The sequence below is a fragment of the Zalophus californianus genome, chromosome 1 (assembly GCF_009762305.2).
Source record: "Zalophus californianus isolate mZalCal1 chromosome 1, mZalCal1.pri.v2, whole genome shotgun sequence".
NCBI lineage: Eukaryota > Metazoa > Chordata > Mammalia > Carnivora > Otariidae > Zalophus > Zalophus californianus.
In genome coordinates, this window is record NC_045595.1 from 66,432,059 (window position 1) to 66,456,738 (window position 24,680).

A 24,680-nucleotide genomic window follows, 5' to 3' on the forward strand; every position below is an offset into this window, starting at 1 on the left:
CCTGTGCTTTTCTTTACTCATATGTTTCCATCAATCCTGTGACTTCTCAGCCCTCTTATTTGTTCTCCCTGAAAAGAGCACGAAAGCGTATTTGCCACCATACAGGCAAAAATTACATCATGTAGGAAACACATCTTTGTTCCGAACTCATAACAAAAATGCTTTTGAAATATGTAAATGTGTTTGTTTTTGAAAAACAATTATTTCTCCTTGTGAAATCCAATTTTTTGGTAGAGTAAACCAGCGGATGGCTTTTTCCCATTTGCTTGACAAAAAGTATGCTCAGGTGCCTGCAGGGCAGGAAATCCCTCTATTGCCTTCTAGTGGCAAGAAGGAATGATTGCACCTTCTTATGGAATTCCTCGGCATGGGATTGTCTTAGTGACCAGAATAGAACCTCATGGAGCCCTCTGTTCCATAAACTGCTGTGCATTTGTCTTTGTTTTTAATACCATTTGACAGTTCTCTTATTTTTCTTTTCAGGACTGTGAAAAACTAGGAATTTCTTGCCTAACGATGCACTGTAACCTTAGTGCGCTTGCTAAAGAAGAAAGTCGTACTATAGACATTTACATGCTGCTGAACACAGAAATATTGAAGAAGGTAATACCTGGGGAACTGCACTCTTTGGGTTCATTTAAAAGCATTGGAGCGGGTTTTCTCAGAACTCTCCCTGCCCCTTTTAAAACTTTTCTGGTAAGTGCCGTCGGTAATTTGCTGCTAGAGGATGCTGGGGGTGGGGGATACCAGACCCTTGCTATTCCAAGTGTGCTCTGAGGACCAGCAGTATCCATATCACCTGGGAACTTATTAGAAATGCAGAATTAAAAAAAAGAAATGCAGGATCTTGGGCTCTATGACCCAGACTTACTGAATCAGCGTCTTCATTTTAATAAGCTCCCCAGGTGTTTTGTTTGCACATTTAAGTTTTTCGGACTTTAGCTTGCATCAGAATCACCTGGAGACCTTGTTAAAATGCAAATGCCTGGGAGTGGAGTTTGAGATTCTGTATTTCTGACAAGCTCCCAAGTGACACCAGTACTGCTGCTCTTAGGACCCCGTTCTAAATCAGTGGTCTGTGAAAGGCCAGTAGTAAATATTTCAGTCTTTACAGGCCTTTACAGCCTCTTGCCACAGCTCAGCTTTGCCATTGTATTGTGAAAGCAGCCATAAACAATCTGCAAATGAGTGGGCGTGTTTCACGTGGGCTGTGTTCCAATAAAACTTTATTTACAAAAACAGGCAAAGGGCCAGATTTGACCCCTGGGTGGTAGTTTGCCAGTCCTTTGTTTGGACAACACCTTATTTCAGAGAAGTCCAACTTTTGAATTCCAGGTGACTTTGCTATTATGAGTTTATCATATCAAAAGTGGCTCATTTAAAAATACTGTCAAATGGTATTAAAAACAAAGACAAATGCACAGCAGTTTTTGGAGCAGAGGGCTCCATGAGGTTCTATGGAGGTATTTCTATACCTCTCTAGTGAATTAGTGGTTCTTAAAAAAATGTCAGACAAATTCACTGATTTATTTTAACATAAGAGCTGCTGAGTATGAAAGGCCACGTCCAACAAGATGCTTTAAAAATAATCACTTGTGAAGATAAAATAAAATATGCCTGTTAGCCACAGAGATTCTATTTATTTTCCTCTGGAAGAACTAAATGTGTTCAGTATAAACCTGAATGAATATCTTTAGAAAAGTCATTCCAATGTTAGTTTTTAAATTAGGTGTGGCAGTAGCATGCTGACCTGAGAAGTCCCAGGCATGGGGGATGCAAGATGTTCTGCCCACTTTCCATCTGTAACTGGCGCAGCCCCCCACACACACACACACCCAGGCAGAGCTGTGCGCAGTTCCGTCTGTCTGGCTTCCTTCGCAGGGAGATCAGTTTGGGGTGCGCTGGGCTCTCACAGCAGTGACTCCCTGTTGTGCTTCTCCCTTAAAAAAGGACAGCGTTGGGAAGGGAGCAGGGAGGAGCCAGAGCCCCAGTGGCTGTCCTGGGATTCCAGGAAGGGGGTCTGGAAGGCCCGCATCACAGGAAGTGCCTTCCCGGCACGGGTCCCCAGGATCCCGTAATCCTACCTGTCCTGTTCATCTTCTTGACAGATGGCCCTGGAGACAGTTTTATTCCCCATGCCACACTCGTCACTGTCACCAGAGCCCTGATTATGGCGCCGAGGGCAGAAAGCCACTCTGATTCCTCTTTCACCCTTAACCCAGGTGTAGGCTGCTTGCACTTCAGTCATCTGTCCTTAATTTAACCGCAAGGCCTAAGGCCTTTCTTGCACACAGCCCTGTGGCCTGCTCCTCAGCTTCCCTCTCTCCCAGTGCTCCGTGGTGACCCTTTGCCAAGGGCCATGTCCCACTGCCTGCTGTTCCCAAGGACCATCCAGCCCAGTCTGCACCCCAAGAGACAGCTGTGGGGTGTCCTCTGTAGGTGTTAGAGGCTCATTCTCCCTGAAAGTGCCCTTTCTGCAGAAACCAGAAATTCCAGGTGCAGAGGAAAGCCTAAAATGAGGCCGACCTGGAACCAGATGGGGCCCCAGCTGCTCCTAGGGCTTGAAATACCGAATGTCAGTCCCCCGGAGCCAGCCACGACCTCCCTTGGGGAGTGAGCGCTAGCCGGCTCCCGGAGCCCTCCGGCCTCCCTAAGGATATGGAGCTGTTCCAGCCATGTGGTTTGCCTGGGCCTACAGTTGTGTTTATTTTCCTTGACCTCAAGGTCCGGCCCCAGACCAGGGAATTTGAGGTCTTATTGTTTCGATCTTAACAAGTTTTCATTTGAAATGTAGGGTCTGACTTTGTATATTAGCAGAGGATTCCGATTTCTCTGAAAGTGTTCTTCGGCAACTGCCAGGGGCCTGTCGCGTGGCAGGCCCATCTGCTCGGCCTTTAGCTCTGACGGTTACCGTCGTGGTCATTGCTATTGTTGTAGGGACATCCGAGATGACGACGATCCACGATTGCCAACACAGTATATCCTGACACATAAAACCACAACTCTGCGAAACCGTTAAATTGGTAAAAAGCTTATTTGCCTACACAATTATTTAGTGCTTAATGAGAGCTCACTGGCGCAGTCCGTTTGAGCAACAAGCTTCCCTGAAGCATTCAAAATTGGTTTTATTGCTGTTTTAAAAAAGAGCAATAATCAGTGCATAGCTCCCAGGTAAAGTACACAAAGTGGCATCCCCATGTGTCCTCCCAGGAGGGCCTTTGTGGTTTCTCCGGCAGAGAGGGGCAGAGGGCTCCCTCAGAACTGTTTTCTAGGAGAGGGTACTCCGCCAAATACCACTACCGTTAATCACTGGGCCACAGCTGGCTTGTGATGTGCACCTCCTGTGTGGCAGGCAGGCTGTGGAGATGTGGGTGGGTGTGCCAGGCGACACCTTGCCAGCAGAGCCCCAGCCGCCCCCACAGGTGCGCTCCCAATGCTCGGGTGTACCCGCCAGAAGCCAGGTTGCTCCTCCATCCGGGGTCGGTGCAGCGCCGTCTGTACCACAGGCTCAAGCTTCTGACCCTTCCCTGAGTCATAATTTTGCCCTTTTTCCAAATTCCTCCTCCATCCCTGCCTGGGAGCCATTTTCTCATTATTTGGATCTGAGCCCCACCCCCCCAAGGCTGGCAACTGCCTCTGGCTGGTGGGCTCTTCCTGAGTCTTAGATGAGTCCACACCCACCCCAGGCTCCTTGCTCTTCGGGCCATCACCTCTAAGCCAGATGTTTCCCTTTCTCACCCCTCCATGGTCCCCTCTCTCCACGTTAGTGGGGTTGACTCCCAGGCAGCCTCATTTAAGGGTCGAGAAAGAGTTAAAAGTAACTCATGTGAAGGGTTTGAGGGTTGTGGTCAGAGCAGGAAGATGCTTGAGAAATAGAAATCAGATGCCTTCTATGGAATGCCAGGCCTGGATTTGTTGTACACAATTAAACAGCTTTATTTATTTTCTACTCTTTGTGAATATGTCAGTATCAATATCGAAATATGTGGCTCTTACCACTTGGAAACCACAGCACACAAACTTGCATGCATTGATGATTGGCAAAACTTCAATTTTTCAGCATCCACCATGGCACAAGCGAATTCTCGAGAGAGAGAGGCTGGAAAGCTCTGCTGTATGTGGGTGCCAGGGATGGGGAGGTATCTAGTTCAGTGATAACATATTGGTCTGGCCCATGTGGAATCTTGGAATTTAGTTCTTCCCGCTACCTGAAGGCCCAGACATTGTCACTAAAAAAAAAAAAAAAAAAAAAAATCCGTCACTGAGTTGTGTTGTTTCCTCCACAGGACAGTTCATCTGTCATCCAGTTTATGACCCGCGCGAAGGTCAAGGTGGACCCTGCCCTGAGGGTGGTGGAGATAGCCAATGGGAACCCAGAGGAGATGATGGTGAGTCAGCCACCCCTAGAACAGCCCTCCTCGGAGGGTAAGGGAATCTGGGTGGCGTGCTGCTAGAATTTGAGGGTAAAGACGGTCTCTGAGCCAAGATGTCAGCTTTGTGGTAAACCCAAGACCAGGCCTGCCTTGGCTTCCAGGCCCCCATGGAGAACTTCTGCGGTCTGCTCTTGTGATAGCATTGTTCTTTACCGGGCCATCATTATGTGAATGCTCCCTGCTATGACTGGCCAAAGGAAAAATAGTCTGGAAGTACCCTTGATAGGGCTTGGATTTCCACTCTGAAAGCCAAGACTATTTTTATCTTTCTCAGACCTTTCCCTGAAACCTCATCTGCCTCCCCAATCACATTGCTCCATGGATAAACACTGGGCATTTTAAAAACAAGTTGTTTGAATAACTTTAAAAGAGGTCACATCCAATTTTCCAAGCCCTAGAACATTCTTTCATTCTCTATGCCCTTGTCCTCTATAAAGTACAGTTGGGGGGGGCAGGCCTCAGAGACATAGGCGGGCACAGCAGCTGGGAGGCTTGAATGTGGGGGTGTGGGAGAGGCTGGAGGAGAAGTGTGGCCTTGGGATTTTACTGCCCTTTACTGGTTTTCAGGGGTAGGGAGGGGAGGCGCATCCCTGATACCCATACTCAGATCCTAGGCAGAAAGAAAGGGGACACGGCAGCCTTTGAACTTGTTTTGCCACTGAGCTAGGCAGTGATGCTACCTTTTTGTACCCCTTCCCTGGAATCCATCTTCCCTCAGGGGACTCTTGGAAGAGTCCATGTTGCTGTGACAAATTTACCAGTGTGATAAATTCCTAGAGATTATGTACCTACGAAGAAAAGGAGGTTAAGTTATTTCCCATCGACAACGGAAACACCATGCACCTAAAGGTTAGAATGGGGAGCCGACCAAAGCCCACTCTTATAAGACCCTAAAAGAATAAGTCTCTGGGGACCACCACGAAACCTCAGTCCTGCTCCTGTGTGGTGAACAAGAGACGAGAACATCGGCTGGTCCAGAATGAATGTGGGTCTGTGAAGCGGAGAGGGATGTTAGAGCCACACCAGGACCTGGGCTCAGTGCGGGGAAGGACCGTCAGATGCAGAGCTTGACTCCTCTGTTCACGCTGAGGAATTGGCCAGCCGCTAATTTTAATAACAGAAACCGAACCGAATGACGCACTGGCATCTCTCACCCTCGAGGGTGAGTCTTTCTGGCAGGTCAGATATTTGGAGCCGGCTCTTGCCTTTTCCTCTCTGCCTTATGGCTATTGCACTGCTAATTCAGACCCTCACCTGGGAAGTGAAGGAGACTGTGATCCATCACTCACTGTCATAGCTCTGGTTAAAAAGTTTTCTAGAATGCAATCCATGCCCAACGGAGAGGTTTGGAATGTTTGGGTAGACCACAGTGTTCCCACTTCAGAGCTAGTGGATGTAAAGTCGCAGGTTTTCTACAGGTGGAATTACTTGTGTAGATGAAAAAAAAAAAAAAAAATCCCCGGGCACATTGCCTTCGATGAGAACACTGAGCTGTGGGATCCAGGAAGACATTGCTTAACATCCCATTGTCAGCTTCTGAGTCATCTGTACGCCCCCAAAATACCACTTGCATTAATTACTGTTCCATTTTGAGCACTATGGCGATATTTTCATGATCAAGAGTTCTTTGGAAGAAGCTCTCATTTCCACTGATTTTTCTTTAGCACTCAGCCATCAGAATCCTACAGTGTACCTTTCTCCCTCCTTTCCGGGACTTTGCCTTTTCAACCCATGAGCTAAGATGAAGTCCTACAATCTGTTCTCAACTTTCCTGGCAGGGAAAAAAAAAATCTTTTCTGAGTAGGAAGGTTTGCTTTTTTAGAACAAACACGTTCTTCACTGCGTGAGTCTTCTGAATGTCTGGCTCTCTGTCAATTATCTATTGGAGGGGAAATTTCCATGGAGGATAGCCACCAAATTTAAACCAAGCAAAATTTCACAAGATTTTAGGTTAGGTACCAAATTTTGAGGGCCTTGGAATGAATAGGAAGTGTCCTTGCAGCTGGTATGGAGCAGGGGGTGGGTGAGAAGAGGAAACGACCCGATTTGTAACCACCTAATGTGTACACAGTGGTAAATTTCATCAACAGGGACATTAACTGATTTTCCTGTGACCTTTGGGATCTTTTGTTTTGATGCTATGGTCTGAGTAGTGCTTGACAAAGCATTTGGGTGAATAACTAGAAATATGTAATAGATTCTTGAAGCGTTTGCCCTGGGAGTACTTTTCCAGGTCGGGTGTTAGCATTTGTCCAAGACCAACCACACCAAGTGTACCTGGCTGTATGCAGATCCACACCTGAAGGTTCTAGGCGAGACTGGTGGGGTGGCATTCCGTACCGCTTTCCAGGTGCCAAGAATATGCTGAATTTCCTCTTCTTATATTCAGTTCAGCCCTTCTTAGTTTTCAGGAGAGTGGCCAACAACTAAGGCTAAAAACTCCCCCGGGGCCAACTAAGAATCTGGAGAATCGGCTTTGTGACTTCGAGCCACCCCTCCCTCCCCCCCCCCCCCCACCTCGAGCTACCTTCTCAGGCTGGATGAGAAGCTTGTAGAAATTACATAGCAAATCTATTTTCTTGATATTTTCAAATAGCAGAAAATATAACACACACACAAATCCCCAGATGAATAAGTCATTGCCATGTGGAGTGGGTACCAGGCTGAGATTTTAGGAGCGAGCAGGAGGGATTATGCCATCCCTTTTTGGCAGAATCAGAATGGGTCCAAAGGCTGTCTGGTGGCTCTCAGAATCACCAGGAATGCTGAGATCCAGGCTGGGGATAGGAGAGGAGTCAAGAAGCCTAAGGAACCAGGACCCCAGGCTCAGTCTGACCACAGGAAGAGCCTGGCATGGTGCCCTGGACACAACCGTCACTGCTTGGCTTCTCTCCACCTCTTGCTCTGAGTCAGGCAGGAGCCTCTCACTGGCTGAGTTTAGGTCCCTGTCGCCGGGAGACCACACCGCAGGGAAAGCAGATCACAGGCACTTCGGCCTCACCATTGCCCTGAGACACACACAGGGGAGGATTCCCCAGCACTAGAAGGGGGTGGGGGGGTCATAACGGGACTGCTAAAAAGTGACAAATGTCCCCTCCCATGTGCCTCTCTAATCCAGAGGGTCAGTATTGGGCCAGCTAACCCCTGGCTCTTCTTAGGGCGCCCATCTGAGCCAGAGTCCTCGTTCAATCATTTAGACCACTTTGTTGGGTGTGAGAGAATGTGAAAATCTTTGTCCAAAGATGGTTAAGGAGTGTTCGTGCTCTTTTGCTTTTTTTTTTTTTTTTTTTTTTTTTAAAGAACTAATGTGCTTGAATGTGTGCCGTTTCCTTGCTAATTTGACAGGGCAAATGTTTGGGGCCCTTCTCCTTCTGCCATGGTGCATGGGAACCATATGTCCACGTTGGCATTCACCTCCCTCACGCAGCCCACTGCCATCAGCACCCCTCCTGCAGATGGGAAAATGGGTCAGAATTTTAACGCGTGCCCCTTGTTAAACCAGAGATTCCCTTGTGCCCCCACCCCCCGGGGTTAGAACCGATAAGCTTCTTCCTCCAGTGAACAAAGGGCCTGTGACACTTGGGAAGAAGAAATGACTTGCCCAAGACCTCACAGTGACTGAGCCAAAAACAGTGCCGAGGATGCTTGACTCCCAGCCAGGTGCTCCTTCCCCCTCCCCGCTGCACCCTGCCAGTCCCACGGGAAGGCACTGAGCCTGTGGGGGTGAAGGGGCTTGGACGAATGCAAAGTATCCAGTAGGGAGAGGAAATCGTTGACTCGTTTCAAAGTATCTCTTTTAAAACGGCCCAGGTGGCCTTGGAGCCCGGCCAGCTCCTTCAGACTGGACCTGGATGTCCTCCCCCCAGAGGGGGCTTTCCCTTCTCGGCCTAATCAGACCTCAGAAGGAAGCCTCAGGACCACAGCCATGCTTTCACTTCTAAGGAAACCTGCCCTGTCAAGCACTCATTGCTCAGGACAGCAATTTTCTCTGAAGCCATTTCAGTTCAGTTCCCAGGCTTGGCCGTTTCAAGAAGTCAGGCCTCTGTGGAGACAGAGCACTGCATCTCCCCTTGGGATTCAGAAAAGCCCGGTTTCAAATCCATCTCCCTCACGTCCTAGCTGTGTGACTCTGGGTGCCAGGTAGGCTTGGCAAGCCTCAGTTTCCCCACCCATAACTCGGGAAAGCTGCTTTCTACTTGCTAGAGATTTCTGCCTTTGTTCTGCACCCTACCATTGCATTGCCCCCCCCAACCAAAGACACAAGCCAGGCCATCTCAACCAGAGGGGCATCACCTAACATGGTAAACAGAGGTGACTCCAAAAGGTGCCACTTATGGTCCTTATGTTGGACTGCTTCCTGACGCAAGCTCTGCAGTTTTTACAGTCACCTAGTAGTTTGTAACTTGTGCTTGACTATTTATGTGGCCAGTTATAGTTAAAATTATGTTCCACGTGGCAAGAGAGGTTTTCCCCCTTGCACCTCAAGTTACATTGAGATGTAGGATGCAGAAGAGGGTCATTGGAAGGTCACCACCATCCCCATCCTCTGCCATCATCCGAAGGTGGTCCTCCCCCTCCCCCACCACCCCCACAAGCGAGAATTCACTTATAACCATAAGGAATTGAGAAGTATCACAGCACAGTTTGCCAGAACGTGAGTCCTACTTCCTAATAGTCACCATTTGCATGTTTACTTAATGAATACTTATTGGGGGCTTGCTAAGAGCTAGGTGTTGTACTAGGCACTAGGGGTTCAATGGGGAACAAAATAAACATGGTCCCTACACTCCCAGAGCTGACTGAGAGGAGAACCCAGATGGTAAACAGGGAAGCAAAGAGGATTTCATTTCAAACTGAGGTGAGTTCTATGGGACTAACCTGCTTTCTATTAAAGGGGGAGTCAGAGAATCTTTCTCCAAGGACGTTGAGACCTAGAAAGTGAGAAGGAATTTGCTGGCCAAGGATGGGGAGAAGGGCCCCAGTTTGCTGGGAGAGCTGCTTAAAGACACGAACGGCCCACCATGTTCACAGTTCAAAGACCAGTGTGGCAAGAGCCCGGGGAACAGTGAAGATGTCCGTGGGGGGCCATGTAGGCAGGGCCATGCCATGTCACGCCAAGGGGCAGTAATGAAGGGAAGCCCCTGAGAGCTTCTGTTTGAAGCAGGGAATGGCATGATCCAATACACAGTTGACCCTTGAACAATGCAGGGGTTAGGGGCACCGACTCCTGCGGCAGTCGGAAATCCACATATAACCTTTGTCTCTCCAAAAACGTAATGACTAATAGCCTACTATTGACCAGAAGCCTTACTGATAACATGAACAGTCAATTAACACGTATGCTGTATGTTATCTGTATTATGTGCTATATTCTCACAACAAAGTAAGCTAGAGAAAAGAAAATGTTAAGAGAATCATAAGGGAGAGAAAATACATTTACAGCACTGTACTGTATTTATCGAGAAAAAAACCCGCATATAAGTGGACCCGCACAGTTCGAACCTGTGTGGTTCAAGGGTCAACTGTAGATTCTTTAAAAATCATAGGCTGCTGTGGGGTTAGTGGATCGTAAGAAGGAAAGGTGGACATAAGAAGGCTAGTTAGAAGCTTGCAACAGTTACCTGGCAAGAGGTGATGGTGGCAGAGGAGATGGAAGCAGACAGGTAGATTTCTCTCAGTAAAGACGTGGCAATTTGTGCAGGTCACGTGTAGGGAATGCCTGTTCAAACGGGTTGGGAGGGATCAAATGACATCTTGATGCAAAGCCCCTTGCCTGGTGCGTCCACATGGGTGGTTCAGTTAATAGTGGCTCTCACTGCAGAAAGCGATGGCCAAGGACAGGATGAACCACATGAAGAATAAGCCTCTCCTTTTGCCAAATCCTCAAGAGTCTCGGTCAGTTTATCCTAAACCAGGGATCTCTGGTTATCATCATGACTGTCATCATCGTTGTTATTTTTGTAAATGACAGAACCCACTCCTAAATTGAAATATGCTCTGGTTGAATCAGGGCTGGGGGACCTCAAATTCCCCCAGTTTTTTAATCTCCATTTCCTTTTTTTTAAAATATATTGTTTGGGGTGCCTGGATGGCTCAGTTGGTTAAGCGACTGCCTTCGGCTCAGGTCATGATCCTGGAGTCCCAGGATCGAGTCCCACCTCGGGCTCCCTGCTCAGTGGGGAGTCTGCTTCTCCCTCGGACCCTCCCGCTCTTGGGCTCTTTCTCTCTCTCTCAAATAAATAAATAAAATCTTTAAAAAAATTTTAAAAATTAAAATATATTGTTTATTTGAGAAAGAGAGAGAGCACAAGCAGGGGGAGGGGTAGAAGGAGAGGAGAAGCAGACTTGTCTGAGCAGGGAGCTTGATGCAAGACTGTATCCCAGGACCCTGGGATCATGACCTGAGCCGAAGGCAGATGCTTAACGACTGAGCCACCCAGGCGCCCCTTTCTCTCCATTTCCCTTGGTGGCCTCTGTACCCCCTCACTGAACCCCTAGACTCTAGAGAGTTCTGCCGTGAAAAGTTGTATTTTAGGACAAGGCTGCTGTCTGGTCCATCAAATTCTTTCACTAGACATGAGTTGAACCCCCAATAAGTGTGAACAAGAACCATTTTTTAGCCTCCAGACTTCCACAGCACACACGCGCACACACACGCACACACACACGTGCGCGTGTGCATGCACACGGGTGCACACAGAGCCGTGCACACAGCACGGTGTGGTTATGTGCTGAGAGTGCCTTGCTGAAGAGGTGAGGACAGGCTGCACGAAAGGAGGCATGACCCTGAACAAGCCCTGAAGGAGTTTTCCAGGTGCCAGGGAGAGGGAAGGCACGCCACAGGAAGTCACACGGGTCCTAGGCTAGACTCTCAAGAAGTGAACGTGAGACGGGCATGTGAGCCCAGGAAAGAAGTGAGATGACAGGAGAGGGAAGACGAAGGAGAGAAGGAAGGAGGAGGCTCAGCCAGATTCTGTGGGGACTCTGGAATACTCGTAACGCCCCAGTGTTTGTCGATTCTGTGGGGACTCTGGAATACTCGTAACGCCCCAGTGTTTGTCGATTCTGTGGGGACTCTGGAATACTCGTAACGCCCCAGAGTTTGTCGATTCTGTGGGGACTCTGGAATACTCGTAACGCCCCAGAGTTTGTCGATTCTGTGGGGACTCTGGAATACTCGTAACACCCCAGAGTTTGTCGTTTGTGCTGGGACTCTGGATAACTGTAACACCCAGAGTTTGTCGATTCTGTGGACTCTGGACTCTGGTGTATACTCTGATACGTACTAGTTTCGATTCTGTGGGAGTACTTGTAAAGGTTTGTCGATTGTGGGGACTCTGGATACTCATAACACCCAGAGTTTGGGGCACCTGGGTGGCTCAGTTGGTTAAGCAACTGCCTTCGGCTCAGGTCATGATCCTGGAGTCCTGGGATCGAGTCCCACATCGGGCTCCCTGCTCAGCGGGGATTCTGCTTCTCCCTCGGACCCTCTTCCCTCTCGTGCTCTCTATCTCTCATTCTCTTACTCTCAAATAAATAAATAAAAATAAAATCTTTAAAAAAAAAAACACCCCAGAGTTTGTCGATTCTGTGGGGACTCTGGGATACTCGTAACGCCCCAGAGTTTGTCCACCTTGAAGTGAGGAAGCTGGGCTTTCAGACCTGCTTGTCATTGGCTGGGGGCTGTCCCAGGAGGAAGCTCAAAGGCCTTTGCTCTCTCCCAGCGTAGCCTAGGGGAAGTGGCTTCTAAATCCTGCCATCCGCTGGGATGTCGCATTGTGCTTAATGACTTCGTTGGTTCCGATCTGCACGTGTCTGTTCAATTCCTACGATGTGCCCGGCATTTGATGTGATTAGCTCTGATGATCTTCCAAACTAGGCATCTTTACTCTCATTTCCTGTTGGGGAAACTGAGGCTCCAGGAGGTGGAAAGACCTTCCAAGCTGAGGTGCACTGCTTGTCGATCGAAGAGCAGCACTGGCTGCTGGCTCAGCCTGTTGGCAAGTCCTGAGTCTTCCTTAATCCCGTGCTCCTCTGCCCTGGGCTGGCCCGTGGCCTTGCGCCCCCACACAATGAGAACACCGTTCTCAGCAGGTGGTAGGGATCACGGTCATGGGTGGTAAGCAGCTGGCCCTTGGTCTTTAAGAGCGACCCTTGGCTCCGGTGGCCTGAGAAGCACATCATGTGCAGACTTAAGGGTCTGTTGATTCTGGAGCTCTTCCTGCTGTGGTCTGGACTTTCACCAGATGCACAGCTTCTCATGAAGATAGCCTGGAGGTAAATGAGCTGTCCTCCCCTCCTCCCTTTAAAGAGCAGTTGTGAGGATTATCCACAGCAGTGGATATAAAACCTCTCAACGCGGGGTCTGGAACTCAGTAAATTCCCAACAAATGTGACCCGTTATTAACAACAAAGAAATTAGCACCAGCCCAGCTCATTCCCCCCCGCCACACACATCCGAACAGAGCAAGGCTTCTCTGAACCCTAGCACCTGGCGGCCACAGCAGGTTTGACATCTCTGCGTGTCCTAACATAAACATACAGCATCAATCTCGCCAGATGCGCAGTTTATTTTCTGTTCCTTGATGTTGTCTCCATAGGTCTCCCTGCTCCGCAGCTTCCCGCCGGCTGTGTTCTGAGAGTAGTTGAAGACATGGTTCTGCCGAGAACATTTCTTCCAATCCCGACAGCCCTTTCTTCGTCCTCCCTCCCCCACACCCTCACTGGTGTAATCAGAAGCAGGTGGAAATGTCATTTCTTTGTCCCAGATGTTCTTCCCTTTCCATTTTTTATTGTACTCGAATTCCTTTTCTGTGAGACGGGTGTGAGGTTGACTGCAGAAAGCATCTTGCCATTGCAATTGATCTTCAGCCGACCTGGGTCTGAGGTTGAACCTCCCTCTGGGGCATGTTGACTGCAATGTCTCAGCACTGGAAGCCCTCATCCAGCAGAGGCTGGGCCAGGTACACCCCACCATTGTCATGTCCTCAGGCCTTACAGAGACCCGAGCATTGCCAGCTATGACATGAGGCCTATTTGCAGTGGTGGCCATGTAAAAGTTTCCAGAAACACAGAAGTGAATTGAGCGCTCTTGTTTGGCTTGCCAGTTGCCTCAGCCTGGAAGTTGGCTCCCAGTGGTCCCCGGACACCAGCTTGCCAGCCTCAGGTGCATGAAACTTTACCGCGGTGGGTGGGACACCCAGTACCTGGGCCGGCCATTGTCCAGCCTGATGTCTGTCCTCCTCAAAGCCTCTGTGGAGACAAACCCACAGGCCCCTCCTTCTCCTCTGTATTCTTTTTTTTTTTTTTAAGATTTTATTTATTTATTTGAGTGAGTGGGAAACAGCATGAGAGGGGAGAGGGTCAGAGGGAGAAGCAGGCTCCCGATGCGGGACTCAATCCCAGGACTCCGGGATCATGACCTGAGCCGAAGGCCATCGCCCAGCCAACTGGGCCACTCAGGCGCCCTCCTCTGTATTCTTAGTTAACACCCAGCACATAAGCTCTCCAGCTTCAGTCCACGGCCGTGCCATCATCCATCCCTTCGGTGCTCAGAACATCTGCCTCCCCGTCTTTCGGCCTCCTATCAGCCTCCACCACCAGCCTCCCCCTCGTCCTCAATCTCTTTCCCTTTCTCCTACCCTCTTTCCTACCGGAAGCATATACCTCCTGGCACCACTTCCCTGCAACCTTGCTCCCTGGGCTGTTTGTTCCTTGAACCCCCCATGGGAAGTTCTCCTTTCTAATCTACAGTCGTTTCTCAGCTAAGTGCTCCTGGCACACTGTGGACCATGTCCCTCCCATGGTCAAAACCCAGCATCACAATCCCATTCCTCTTAGGATAAGGCATTTGATTCTTAACACAGCCACCTCTCCCTCGGGGACCTGCCAAAATTATGATTTCACATTTATGTGTCTAATTGGTCATATTCTCTAAAAGCTGGAAGCTTTGTGAGAGCCAGGACCACCTGCTTGATTCATCACGGGACCCCCGCAGGGCCCAGCACTTAGCAGTTGCTGCACAGACCTTTGTTAGATGGATGGATGGATGGATGGATGGATGGATGGATGGATGGATGGATGGTTGGATGGATGAAAGGATAGACAGACAGGTGGATGGGATGGATGGACAGATGGTTGGATGGACAGACAGGTGGGTGGGTGGGCAGATGGATGGATGAATGGCCAGAACTCCCTGCAAAGAAATCACATTTGCAATATATTTTTGAGATAGAGAGACAGGAAGCACACTCAGAGACTCCAGCTTCGAACCCCAGCCTCTCTTGTTGCAGACTGAATCATAGTCATGCTTCATCTCATGCTATAGCCAAGAGGACACTGAGTTTATTAATGTGTGCATTCATGAATCACATCATGAATCACGATCCTGGTTTAGGTGACAGGAGGACATACATTTGAAACCTTATTCTTTAAGAATTCACAGGGTGCTAGAGTCTATCAACAAGGAGATACATCATTACCTGACAGAGCAAGAAGGACTTAAGGCCAGGAGTGCGAAGTGCTTAGCTGTGGTTTTAAAACTAAATGTTGTGGAACCAAGGGTTCTCTTGAGCAGGTTCGGGACCTGCCGGGGCTGGGGTAAGGTAAGGAGGGACAGGTTTGGGAAGGGGGGCTGAGCAGGCTGGGCTCTGGCTGCCTACCTTCTTTACAACCAGAGAACCTCCACATTTTTCTGTTTGGGACGTTGGGATACCACAGTAGTTCTCCTCTGCTAAAAGAGGTGCTGTTTCCAAAAGCTCAGAGAATGAATGACTAATTCTGCCAAAAAAGAGGGGTAGGTCAGGCTTGTTGGAGCAGAGTTTCCCTTTCTCAATTTTTTTTTAACTTAGCTTTAAAATGCTGAGTTAAGAAAAAATTTTAATAACAAAAAAGTAGAAAAAAGAAAAAAATGCCCATAATATCAAAAAGCACCTGTGTACTTTTGAAACTTCCTACCATTTTTCTGCAAAGCTGATGTCTTCTAGATATTAAATTGATGTTCTCATTTTTTCACTTAATGTTGTAATATTTATCATTTTTCCCATGTTATTACCATGTTTTCAAAAGTATTTAAAATGTGGAAATCAGGCAAAAAGATGGTTGCACGTCCTTCCAATGGTAGGCTGGAACATTCCCTAGCTCCTTTCTACTCAAAGTATGGATGAGCAGCATTAGCATCACCAAGGAGCTTATCTGAAATGTGGAATCTCGGGCCCCAACCCAGACTTGTAACCAGGTTCCGCATGTGAATCTTGGACACTTTGAAATCCGAGAAAAGGTTTAGCAAGGCTGCCTAACTCTCTAGGGCCTGGATTCTGTGAAGTTACAAGTTGATGGTAGAAGACTGATCAGTTATAAATTATGCCTTTTGCCAGTAAAGGTGAAAATGATTGTCTGGCAGAAAATAAAATCCCAAAGGGTGTAGTTCAGCACCCTCTGAGGTATTACCCAGTCTTGTGTCTGATTTACAGATCCTTCTTTGAACTAGTTTCACCATCCTGCTGATCCCCCTCAATAATGAATTAAATACATCTTTAACATGTGTTCACTCTGTATTTGTAGGAGAGGCATGTCGTCAGCTTTTTGAAATTGTGCTTTGACAGCCAGATTTATTATCATCCTTTTTAACTGCTCTATGGGATTCCACTTCGTGATTCACCGTAATTATCTACTCACCTGTCTGTTGCCCTATTGGTAGGCATCGAGGAAATCTCATTCTGTACCAGTATAAATAATTGTACCGTGAACATCTTTGAAGACAAAAGCTTTTCTGTATTTTATGTTTCTTCACCTTTGAGTAAATTTTCAAGTACAGAATTAATGGACCAAAGGGCATGCAAATTTTTAAGATGAGCAATATTGGAGTTTGCCGAGTGGACGAGAACGGAACGGCATTCCAGGTGGCCAGAGCACGGGCCTCACAGGCAAGGTGACACAGACTGGTTAGAATGTGAATGGTTGCCCTGTGAGGGGCTGGCAAGGCAGGAGAGAGACCAGACTGTAAAGAGCCTGGGACCTTGGACGGTGTATTCACATCCAGAGTGTAAGCAAAGAAGCAACAGAAGACCTGCTGCTTTAGAAAGACACTCCTAACAGCAGGGGGGCCTCCCCACGGCTCCTGAAATGGTGGCGTGAGAGCCGACCAGGCCTGACCTGGGGCAGAGACCGGGGATGGAAACAAGAAGACAGAAAAGATACGTGGAAAGGTCCAGGGGCTTGACCAGGGTCACCAGCTCCTCAGTGGTGGAGACGAGTCCTCATGGTCACTGCTTCTTGACTCCCCCCTGGAGTCCAGCTGCTATGCCTTCCTTTGGAGTCTTATCTGAGATGTGACTTCTTAAAACTGCAGAACGCTCTTGATTTTCTCCCCGAAATGGGCTTATTAGAGTCTTGACGTGCAGGGACCAGCTCTGCCAAAGCACAAAACACACATCCAAGAAGAGGAACAGCATCACTAAAAATAAGAAAGGATTAAACACACATTCCAGCGAAGTGACAGGGCATTCTTGTGGAATTTGTTAGACTAATAAACTGCAGTGGATACTCTTGACTGTGTCTGTATCCACAAAACCAGAGCTCTGGCGCAGCTTTGCGGGGATGCAGATTTCGAACAGCAAGGGGACAGCAGGGTCCCCGAGAAGCCACTGGGGCTCTCGAAGGAGGTGGACTATGGCCGGCCTGCCCTGAGCTCACAGCCTGCCTCAGCAACTCACTGTCAAGGAAGCTTCGCAGCCTCATATTACCTGACCAAGCACCGGGTGCCTTCACAACACTGTCTGATTTTCCCTTTAGACCCCTCCCCCGCCATTTCACAAAGGGGGAAACTGAGAGCAGTACCTTGATTCCCTAAAGTCGTACCTGTTGGCCACAGTGCCTCAAGGTTCATCCGTACAAGACACCATGAGAGATTCTGAATGTGGGAGGTGATTCAGTCCACAGCTTTTTTAGGGGCAAGAACCCAAAGGCGTGCATCTGTCTTTAAAGACAGGAATCTCTAGTCTGATCCAGATAGAAAATAGTGGGCGTATGATGAGAGACTTCAGAGCCCCTTTCTGGGCCACTACCTCCCACCTCCCTTCAGGACTGCTCCATGTCTGAAAACCACTCTTGGTGACAGCCCCTAAAGGGAGAGGACGGATAAATAGATTGTGGTGTGTTCACACGGTGCAGTTCTGTACAGCAAGGAGCATAAACATGCTACAGCCCGGATGAGTCCCCCAAACACGATGTTGAGAGAAAGAAGCCAGACTCAAGGGGCGCCTGGGTGGCTCAGTCGGCTAAGCATCTGCCTTCGGCTCAGGTCATGGTCCTGGGGTCCTGGGATCAAGTCCCGCTTCGGGGTCCTGCTCAGCAGGGGAGGCTGCTCCTCCCCCTGCCTCTACTCCTCCCCCTGTTCATGCTTTCACGAGCATTCTCTTTCTCTCTCTCTCTCTCTCAAATAAATAAATAAAATCTTAAAAAAAAAAAAAAAAAAGCCAGACATAGGAGTTCACACAGTGCCGTCCCAGATGTAGGGAGGACAAAATTAGGTGCAGCTAATCTAGGCCCTGAGAAGTCAGGCTAGTGGTTACCCTTGATGCAGGTATTAGCGGGAAAGGGGTGTAAAGGGGGCATCTCGGGGTCTGGACATGTTCTGTTTCTTATTCTGGGTGCTGATCACACATGTGCGTTTAGCATGCAGTATATAAAAATTTAGTGAGCTGTGCACTTGTGTTATGTTCACTTTTCTCTATGCATCTTAGACATCAATAAATGGTTTTTAAAAATGAAAGAGTCGCCAAGCATGCATGACCTCAAAAATATCTTCCTGCCAGCACTGATGGAAAAATTGCCTTCTGTTTGTCAAGGATGGGCTCTGCCAGGTGTTAGGCTCAGGGCTCTGTGCGCATTGTCCCCTTGAATTCTCCAGGGAGGTGCTGTTTTACCCCTAGTTTGCAGATGAGAGAAATGAGGCTCAGAGAGGGAAAGTACTTTGCCCAAGGTCACACAGCCAGTGAGTATGTGCCACAAGGTGGCCTCCTTTCCATTCCCAGAATGACTACTGTGTTTGTAGGCAGTTTTCTTTCACTTGTCCCCATGCAGGAAGGGATGGTCTCTGCTCTGCCTGGTCTTCCTTGAGATAATGTTCTGGATTCAGGATCTGCAGGTGTGACTGTGGCAGCTCATCTGCCTCCTGAATGACCATCCGGCCCCTCCCCCAGCCCACACCTCCTCTCCTACCGCAGCTATGGGGATGGACACAGGGAGATGGAGATGCTCGAATTTGCTTTCCTTATCACCAGGGCACAGATAACAAATGATCCATTGAACCAACCGGTAGTCTTTAAGAAGAGCCACCTTCAGCTAGGCACTCTGTGGCTCTGTGGTGTCATGTTGACAAGCTCAGATTTTTGGTGTCTGGGGGTTGGCTAGACCTGAGTTCAAATCCTGACTCTGTACTTAAGCGACATGGCCTAGAGCAAAAGGCTTGTCCTCTGGACCTCAATGGTCCCCCTCTGTGAAGTGGATGTTGAAGCCCCCATTGGGTGGCTGTGTGAACTGGACCGGAGATTGTAAGAAAAGCACCAAGCCTGACACAGACAACCACTTGGGAAGAATTCGAGAGCTGGGATCCAGGCCCTAAAAGGGGACATAAACAGTGCTGGTCACTGTAAGTCAGTACTGTGCCCCATCACCCCATGCGGCTTGCGGGGAGGGGGGGCTGGGTTCCCGGGATAAGTGAGGCTTCCCGGCAGAGGCAGAGCCTCAGCTAGCCTCCAGCATCCAGCTGGGTTTAGATAGGCTTTCCCCAAGGAGGGGATGATCCAGCTTGGACAAAGACCTGGGGGTAGGCCAGCCGGGCAGCCAGGGGAGATGGTGACTACCCACTGCTGGGACTTCCACCTCTTTTGCAGCAAGCTTGAGTGGGCAGTGGATGGTAGGGAAGGTTACCGGGCAGCAAGGACACAATGGATGCTTTGAATTCTACAAAACCAAACTCCACCGTGACCAGTGAGGCTAAAGCAGAGCCAAAGGGTACAATTAGTGTTAATACATGTTAAGCAATTGGTTCTCTGGCAGGAGGATGGGGGGCCCTGACCCGTCTGCCAGTTTCCGCAGTGTGAATACTCGCACACGGTGGGGCGTCTGGGGGGGCTCAGTCGTTAAGCGTCTGCCTTCGGCTCAGGTCATGATCCCAGGGTCCTAGGATCAAGCCCCGCATCAGGCTCCCTGCTCGGTGGGAAGCCTGCTTCTCCCTCTCCTTCTGCCTGCTTCCTCTGCTTGTGTTCCCTCTCTCTCTGTGTCTCTCTCTGTCAAATAAATAAAAAATAAATAAAATCTTAAAAAAATAAATAAATACTCGCACACGGCCCATTTCAGGCCACCACTGCAGTGTCGCTAGATGTGGGGTGAGGAAGAGAAGCACCCAGTTGGCTCTTGCAGGCTGATGGCCGGTTCCGGCACACCGCTGAGTTTCCGTAAAACTTGGGGAAACTTGCCTCACCGTGGCATGGGCTGGGATTCCCGTGGAAACCCAGAGCCCAGCGCTTCAGGAGTGAGGGCCTACTGTGTGCGAGGCCTTGAGACCTGAGACAGATGGTGTCCCGGCCCTGGTGGAGCGACAATCTGTCAGGCAATTGGCGTTGATCAAATGATTGCACTAAGCTACAGGTGGGGTGCACCTCTGGAAAGAGCACAGTCTTACATGGAGGGCATGCTCATGTCCTTCGTTGCAAAACCCTAATAAAAGGGAGACTGTCGTTGCCTGAATCAAGAACGGAGTGCGTCCTCTGAGACCTTTACCACACTTATGTTCACCTCATGACACTGAAGTCAGGCCTGTTGTTGTGACAACCCTTGCACGAACTGGGGCTTGGATCTCAAGTGCCTTTTCCAACCCCAGTGAAAAACCCATCAGTCTACGAGCAGAAAGGCCCTGAACCGAAATCCAGTGTTTGGTCACAAGAGTCTGGACACATCTGTAGTTCCCTCCAGACGTCAAGCGCAGGCCTGGCTCTGTCCTGCCCTGGGTACTTCTGTTTGACAGCCGTCCCCCACCCCCTCTGCTTTGCCTCCTAGGTGGTCTTCGAAGCCCTGCACAACCTGGAGCCCCGGGGCTATGTGGTGGGGTGGATCATCGCCGTAAGTTTGCTGGCGGGAGTCCTCATCTTCCTGCTGCTGGCTGTAATACTCTGGAAGGTGAGTGTGGCGGCCGGTCGCGGGCCCGGGGAGGCCCCCGCGTGGACGCCCAGCCCTCCGCCTCACCAGAGGGGGGGGCTGTTGGAAGACGTTTCCTGTTAGAACTTCCCACACGGTGCAGGTACAGTGAGAGGGAGGGCAGTGTCCCCTGCAGGCTCAGGTGGAAGCTTGGCTCCTCTTGAGGCCGTTCACAGCCGAGGGCTGACCTTTAGAGGGAGAGCAAACATCTCAGCCCCCCTCTGTTCTTACCTTCTCGCTGGTCCTAACGGGAGGGTGGGAGGGCGGGAGCCGGACTCCACAGCAGAAGCCTGGGGAGGAACAGCGGCGCTTGGGGTGCTTCACCATTTACTTGGGGGAAAACACACACACACACACACACACACACACACACACACACACACACACACAAGCAAAGGGACTGCAGGACAGTTCTTTGTTCTCTACCCATGTGGAATACAAAAAGGGTTTCTGCCCCCGAAGACTCGGGTACCTCAGATGAGCTCAAGTCCAGAGTTCTGCCTGGGGAGTTGTGGGGTCCGTTCCCCCAACCCTTGTAGGTGAGCCAAGAGATAGATTTGCCCTGCCTCCTTCCCCAGGGCACACCTATCCATCCTTCTTGCCTCCTGTCGCTTTCTCAAGGAGAAGGGGGATGTCCTTACCCCAAGTCTGAGATGGTTTCTTTGCCTCACACTCTCAGAGACCTGGAATCCCTTTGCTTCCATGCCTCTATATTCATCAGTAACAACCTCAGGATCATTATCTAACAAAGGTGCGTCTCTTCTGCTGGACAGTAGTGTTCCAGGTGAGGGGGGCCCGTGGCTGTCCTTGTGTCTCCAGCTGCCAGAAGAGCACCAGGGACCACAGCTGGGGCTTGCTGCCGCCAAAGCCTTGCTTTTCCACAGTTCCTTTTGGGTTTCAGATGCCGGTGGAAACGGCCTCTTACATCGTTAGGGACGGATGCTTTAGATTCCAATAATTAGCTGCTTTGGGATTACAAAATAATTTGTATTCATCCATCAGACATTGTAACATGTCAGTGAGAAACAAACAAACAAAAAAGGTTGTAAAGCACTCAGGAGTCCACATCCCAGAATAACCGTGATGAACAGCATTGTCTCTTCTTGACCTTCCTTGCTGCATAAAGATGTAGAGCAAGCACTCTCATGGCACCTACTTATGTTTGACTAGGATGTTGAATTTTCCAGTAATGTAGTCGATATATTTTGAGGTACAAGACCTCTAAAGTCAAAACTGTGGGTTCGAACTGTGGGTTCGAAAAAAAAGCATAATAAATAGATTTTTGTCCGAGAAGTCCAGGAGCAGGAAAAAGCAGTGTTTTTATTACACATTTTTCAGACTCACAATTGGACTCATTCCTTTAAATTTAGAGCTACGTCATGTGAAAAAGTGTCTGGAGGTTCCATGAAAAATATATCGAGCACATGACTTAAAGATAAGTTTATCTTATGTCCCCATGCTGTTCAGACATTCCATGTGCTCTTTTTAAGCCTGTTCTTCCCCGAACACAGTACTCTGAACTCGTTTCCATGTCTTTGAAAACCCCCTTCCAGCACAATCATGAGGCCACAGTGTCTGTCCTCGCTCATCCAGCCCCAGGACACAGGAATTTCGGTGGTTCCTGATTTCACACCTCCTTTAACGGTGCCACAGTGAATATCCTAAGAGCTAAATATTTGCACAAATCCTTCTTTATGTGCTTAGGATGAAACCCTAGAAATGGAATTACTGAGTCAAAGGAAACACACACTTGAAGCCTTTTATTATATACTGCAAATTGCCTTTAGAGTGGTTATACCAATTCACCCCCCCACAAGCACTGTATCAGAAGTGTCCATTTTCCTATATATTTGCCAGGAGTGGATATTACCTTTTTAAAAAAAAGAAAATCTGCCAATTTGTCATCTGTTTAATCTGCGTGGCCAGACAGGTGCTCAACTCCCGCCTCTCTCCTCCAACTCCTTCCTGCCCGGACTGCCTCTGGTCTGTGGGTGGAGAACAAAGCCAGCTCAGTGTTTGGGATCTTAGAAGAGAGAAAGGGCTTTGGTTGGGGCCAGGGGCGGGGGGGCGTGTATTTCTTCCTTCTGCCTTTGTCTGGGCTCTTCAGATGAGAGGAAGTCCTCCAAGGCTGGGTGCGTGAGACCAGACAGGGACACAGAGTGGGGAGTGTGGTGGCCATGCCCTATTCCAGCTCATGACGAGAACTCCCTCCTTCACTCTACCACTCAGGGGTGTGTCCCAACGCTGTGTACACGCTCTTCCCTCCTCCCACCTGCCACCTGCTTAGCTTTGCTTCTGCTGTGTTTATTTAAAGAGTGCAATTACAGGAGATGGCTGTCAGGGGTAGCCAGGACCCTGATGTCACCCAGCTGTATGGGATCCAAAGAGCCAGGACCTGAGAAGGCAGACACTACCCTCTGCCATGGACTGGGGGAGAGGGCCGAGTCATGGCAATCAGTTGGTGGCATTAACCCCACGCAAGGTCTTGCCATTACCAATGAGGTTGGAAGAGAATGGTCTAAAACAGCTTTACAGAAGCAGTTGAATGATGCCATGGGGCTCAGAACTGCTTTGCTCATCATCCAAAGGCAATATTTCATTTCAGCTCACATGTGTTGACCACTTGCTCTGAACCAAACACTGGGTAGGTACCTGGATACAGCGATGATTGTACTCCTCCCTGCCCTTGAATGCTTCACCATGTAGCACGCAGACCTATAACTATAATAGTGGGTGATGAGTGTGCACAAGCTTCTCTGGAAACTGAGAAGAAGGTACCATTGATCCCCCACCCCAAGGGGCAATGTTTAAAGGCCATAGAGCACCAAGTGGGAGGTGAGCACAGCGCTTTGCAGGCTGACGGCTGCGCACTAGAACCTAGCTCTCGCGCTCACCAGCTGTGTGGCTTGGGAGCATCGCCCTCTCTGACCCTCAGTTTCCTCCTCGGTAAAACAGGGACCCTACCCTCTAGCTTGAGGTATAGAAAAGATGCGGGCAAAATGCTTAGCACTGAGCTTATAACACATCGAAGCACCTGAGAAAAGTCAGAGGACATTTCACAAATGAGGTGTCATTCAAGCCTGACCTTGGATGTGGTGTGAGTTTTCCAGGCAGGGAAGGGCAGGTGGATATTCCCTCCAGAAGGAAGAGAAGGTAAGAAAGTAAGCAGCACTGTGGTGAGGTGTGTCATGAGGGCAGTGTGGGGGGTCTGGAGGCAGAGCAGTGGCATGGCCAGATCTGTTTCAGGAGACAGGTCTGGGGACAGAATGGGGGCGAGGGCAGTCGCCATGATGGAGGAGAGGAGAGCAAATTAGAGCAGGCAGGACTTGGTGGCCAGTGGGACTGAGGAGGTCAGAAGGAAGGAAAGTAGCAGTCCCTCACTGTTTTTAGCTTAGATGATGGATGGTTTCCCTTAGCTGGAGTAAGGAAGGCAGGATTTGAAATCATTTTGGAAAAAGAGCCGCTTGGTGTGAGGCATTCTGAGTGTGGGGTGCCTATAGCAGACTAGACTGGGCTTGAGTCACTCCCAGTCCCTCTCACGTAGCAGGGGGAAGGTCAACAGAAGGACATTCCTGTCACCTCACTGGTCTGGCCAGCTTTCCCTTCAGTTTCCAGGGCCGAACATACTTATCTCAGGCATCACCAAGGCCCTTTCTTCCAGTTGCAAAAACAAACAAACAAAAACAGAAATCCATTCACAGCCACTTAAGCAAGAAAGAGAATTCTAAGAATGCAAGGGTACACATAGACCCCAAAGGAAACAGGTACACGCAGACCCAGAAAGCATCCAGAAACCAAGCGAGAACACCCCTTCTTCCCATCACTCCCTTCGTCCCCCACAGCCCCTCACCACTGCCCCTCTGCACACCTGCATCACATTCTCCCAGAGCAGACCTGCCTCTCCACACTGTCCTCCACCCCTCCTGAGAAGTATATCTCAGTGACTTCTAGCCCCAGCCACAGACTGATCAGCCATCTCTCGTTCCCAGTTCTGCAAGTCTAGGGGAGAGAACATCCACCACTGTGGCTGGAGGCAGGGTGTTGGGCCGA

At 49.3% G+C, this 24,680-nt stretch overlaps 1 protein-coding gene across 1 annotated transcript in view; it reads left to right on the top strand.

Annotated features, from left to right (window-relative positions):
• The window catches only part of ITGA9 (integrin subunit alpha 9), a 337,384-nt gene that overhangs the window by 303,581 nt on the left and 9,123 nt on the right, over window positions 1–24,680 (top strand). Inside the window, 3 exon segments of the mRNA XM_027583039.2 lie at window positions 484–603; window positions 4,287–4,388; window positions 20,493–20,612. Coding sequence (XP_027438840.2) covers window positions 484–603; window positions 4,287–4,388; window positions 20,493–20,612 — 342 coding nt within the window.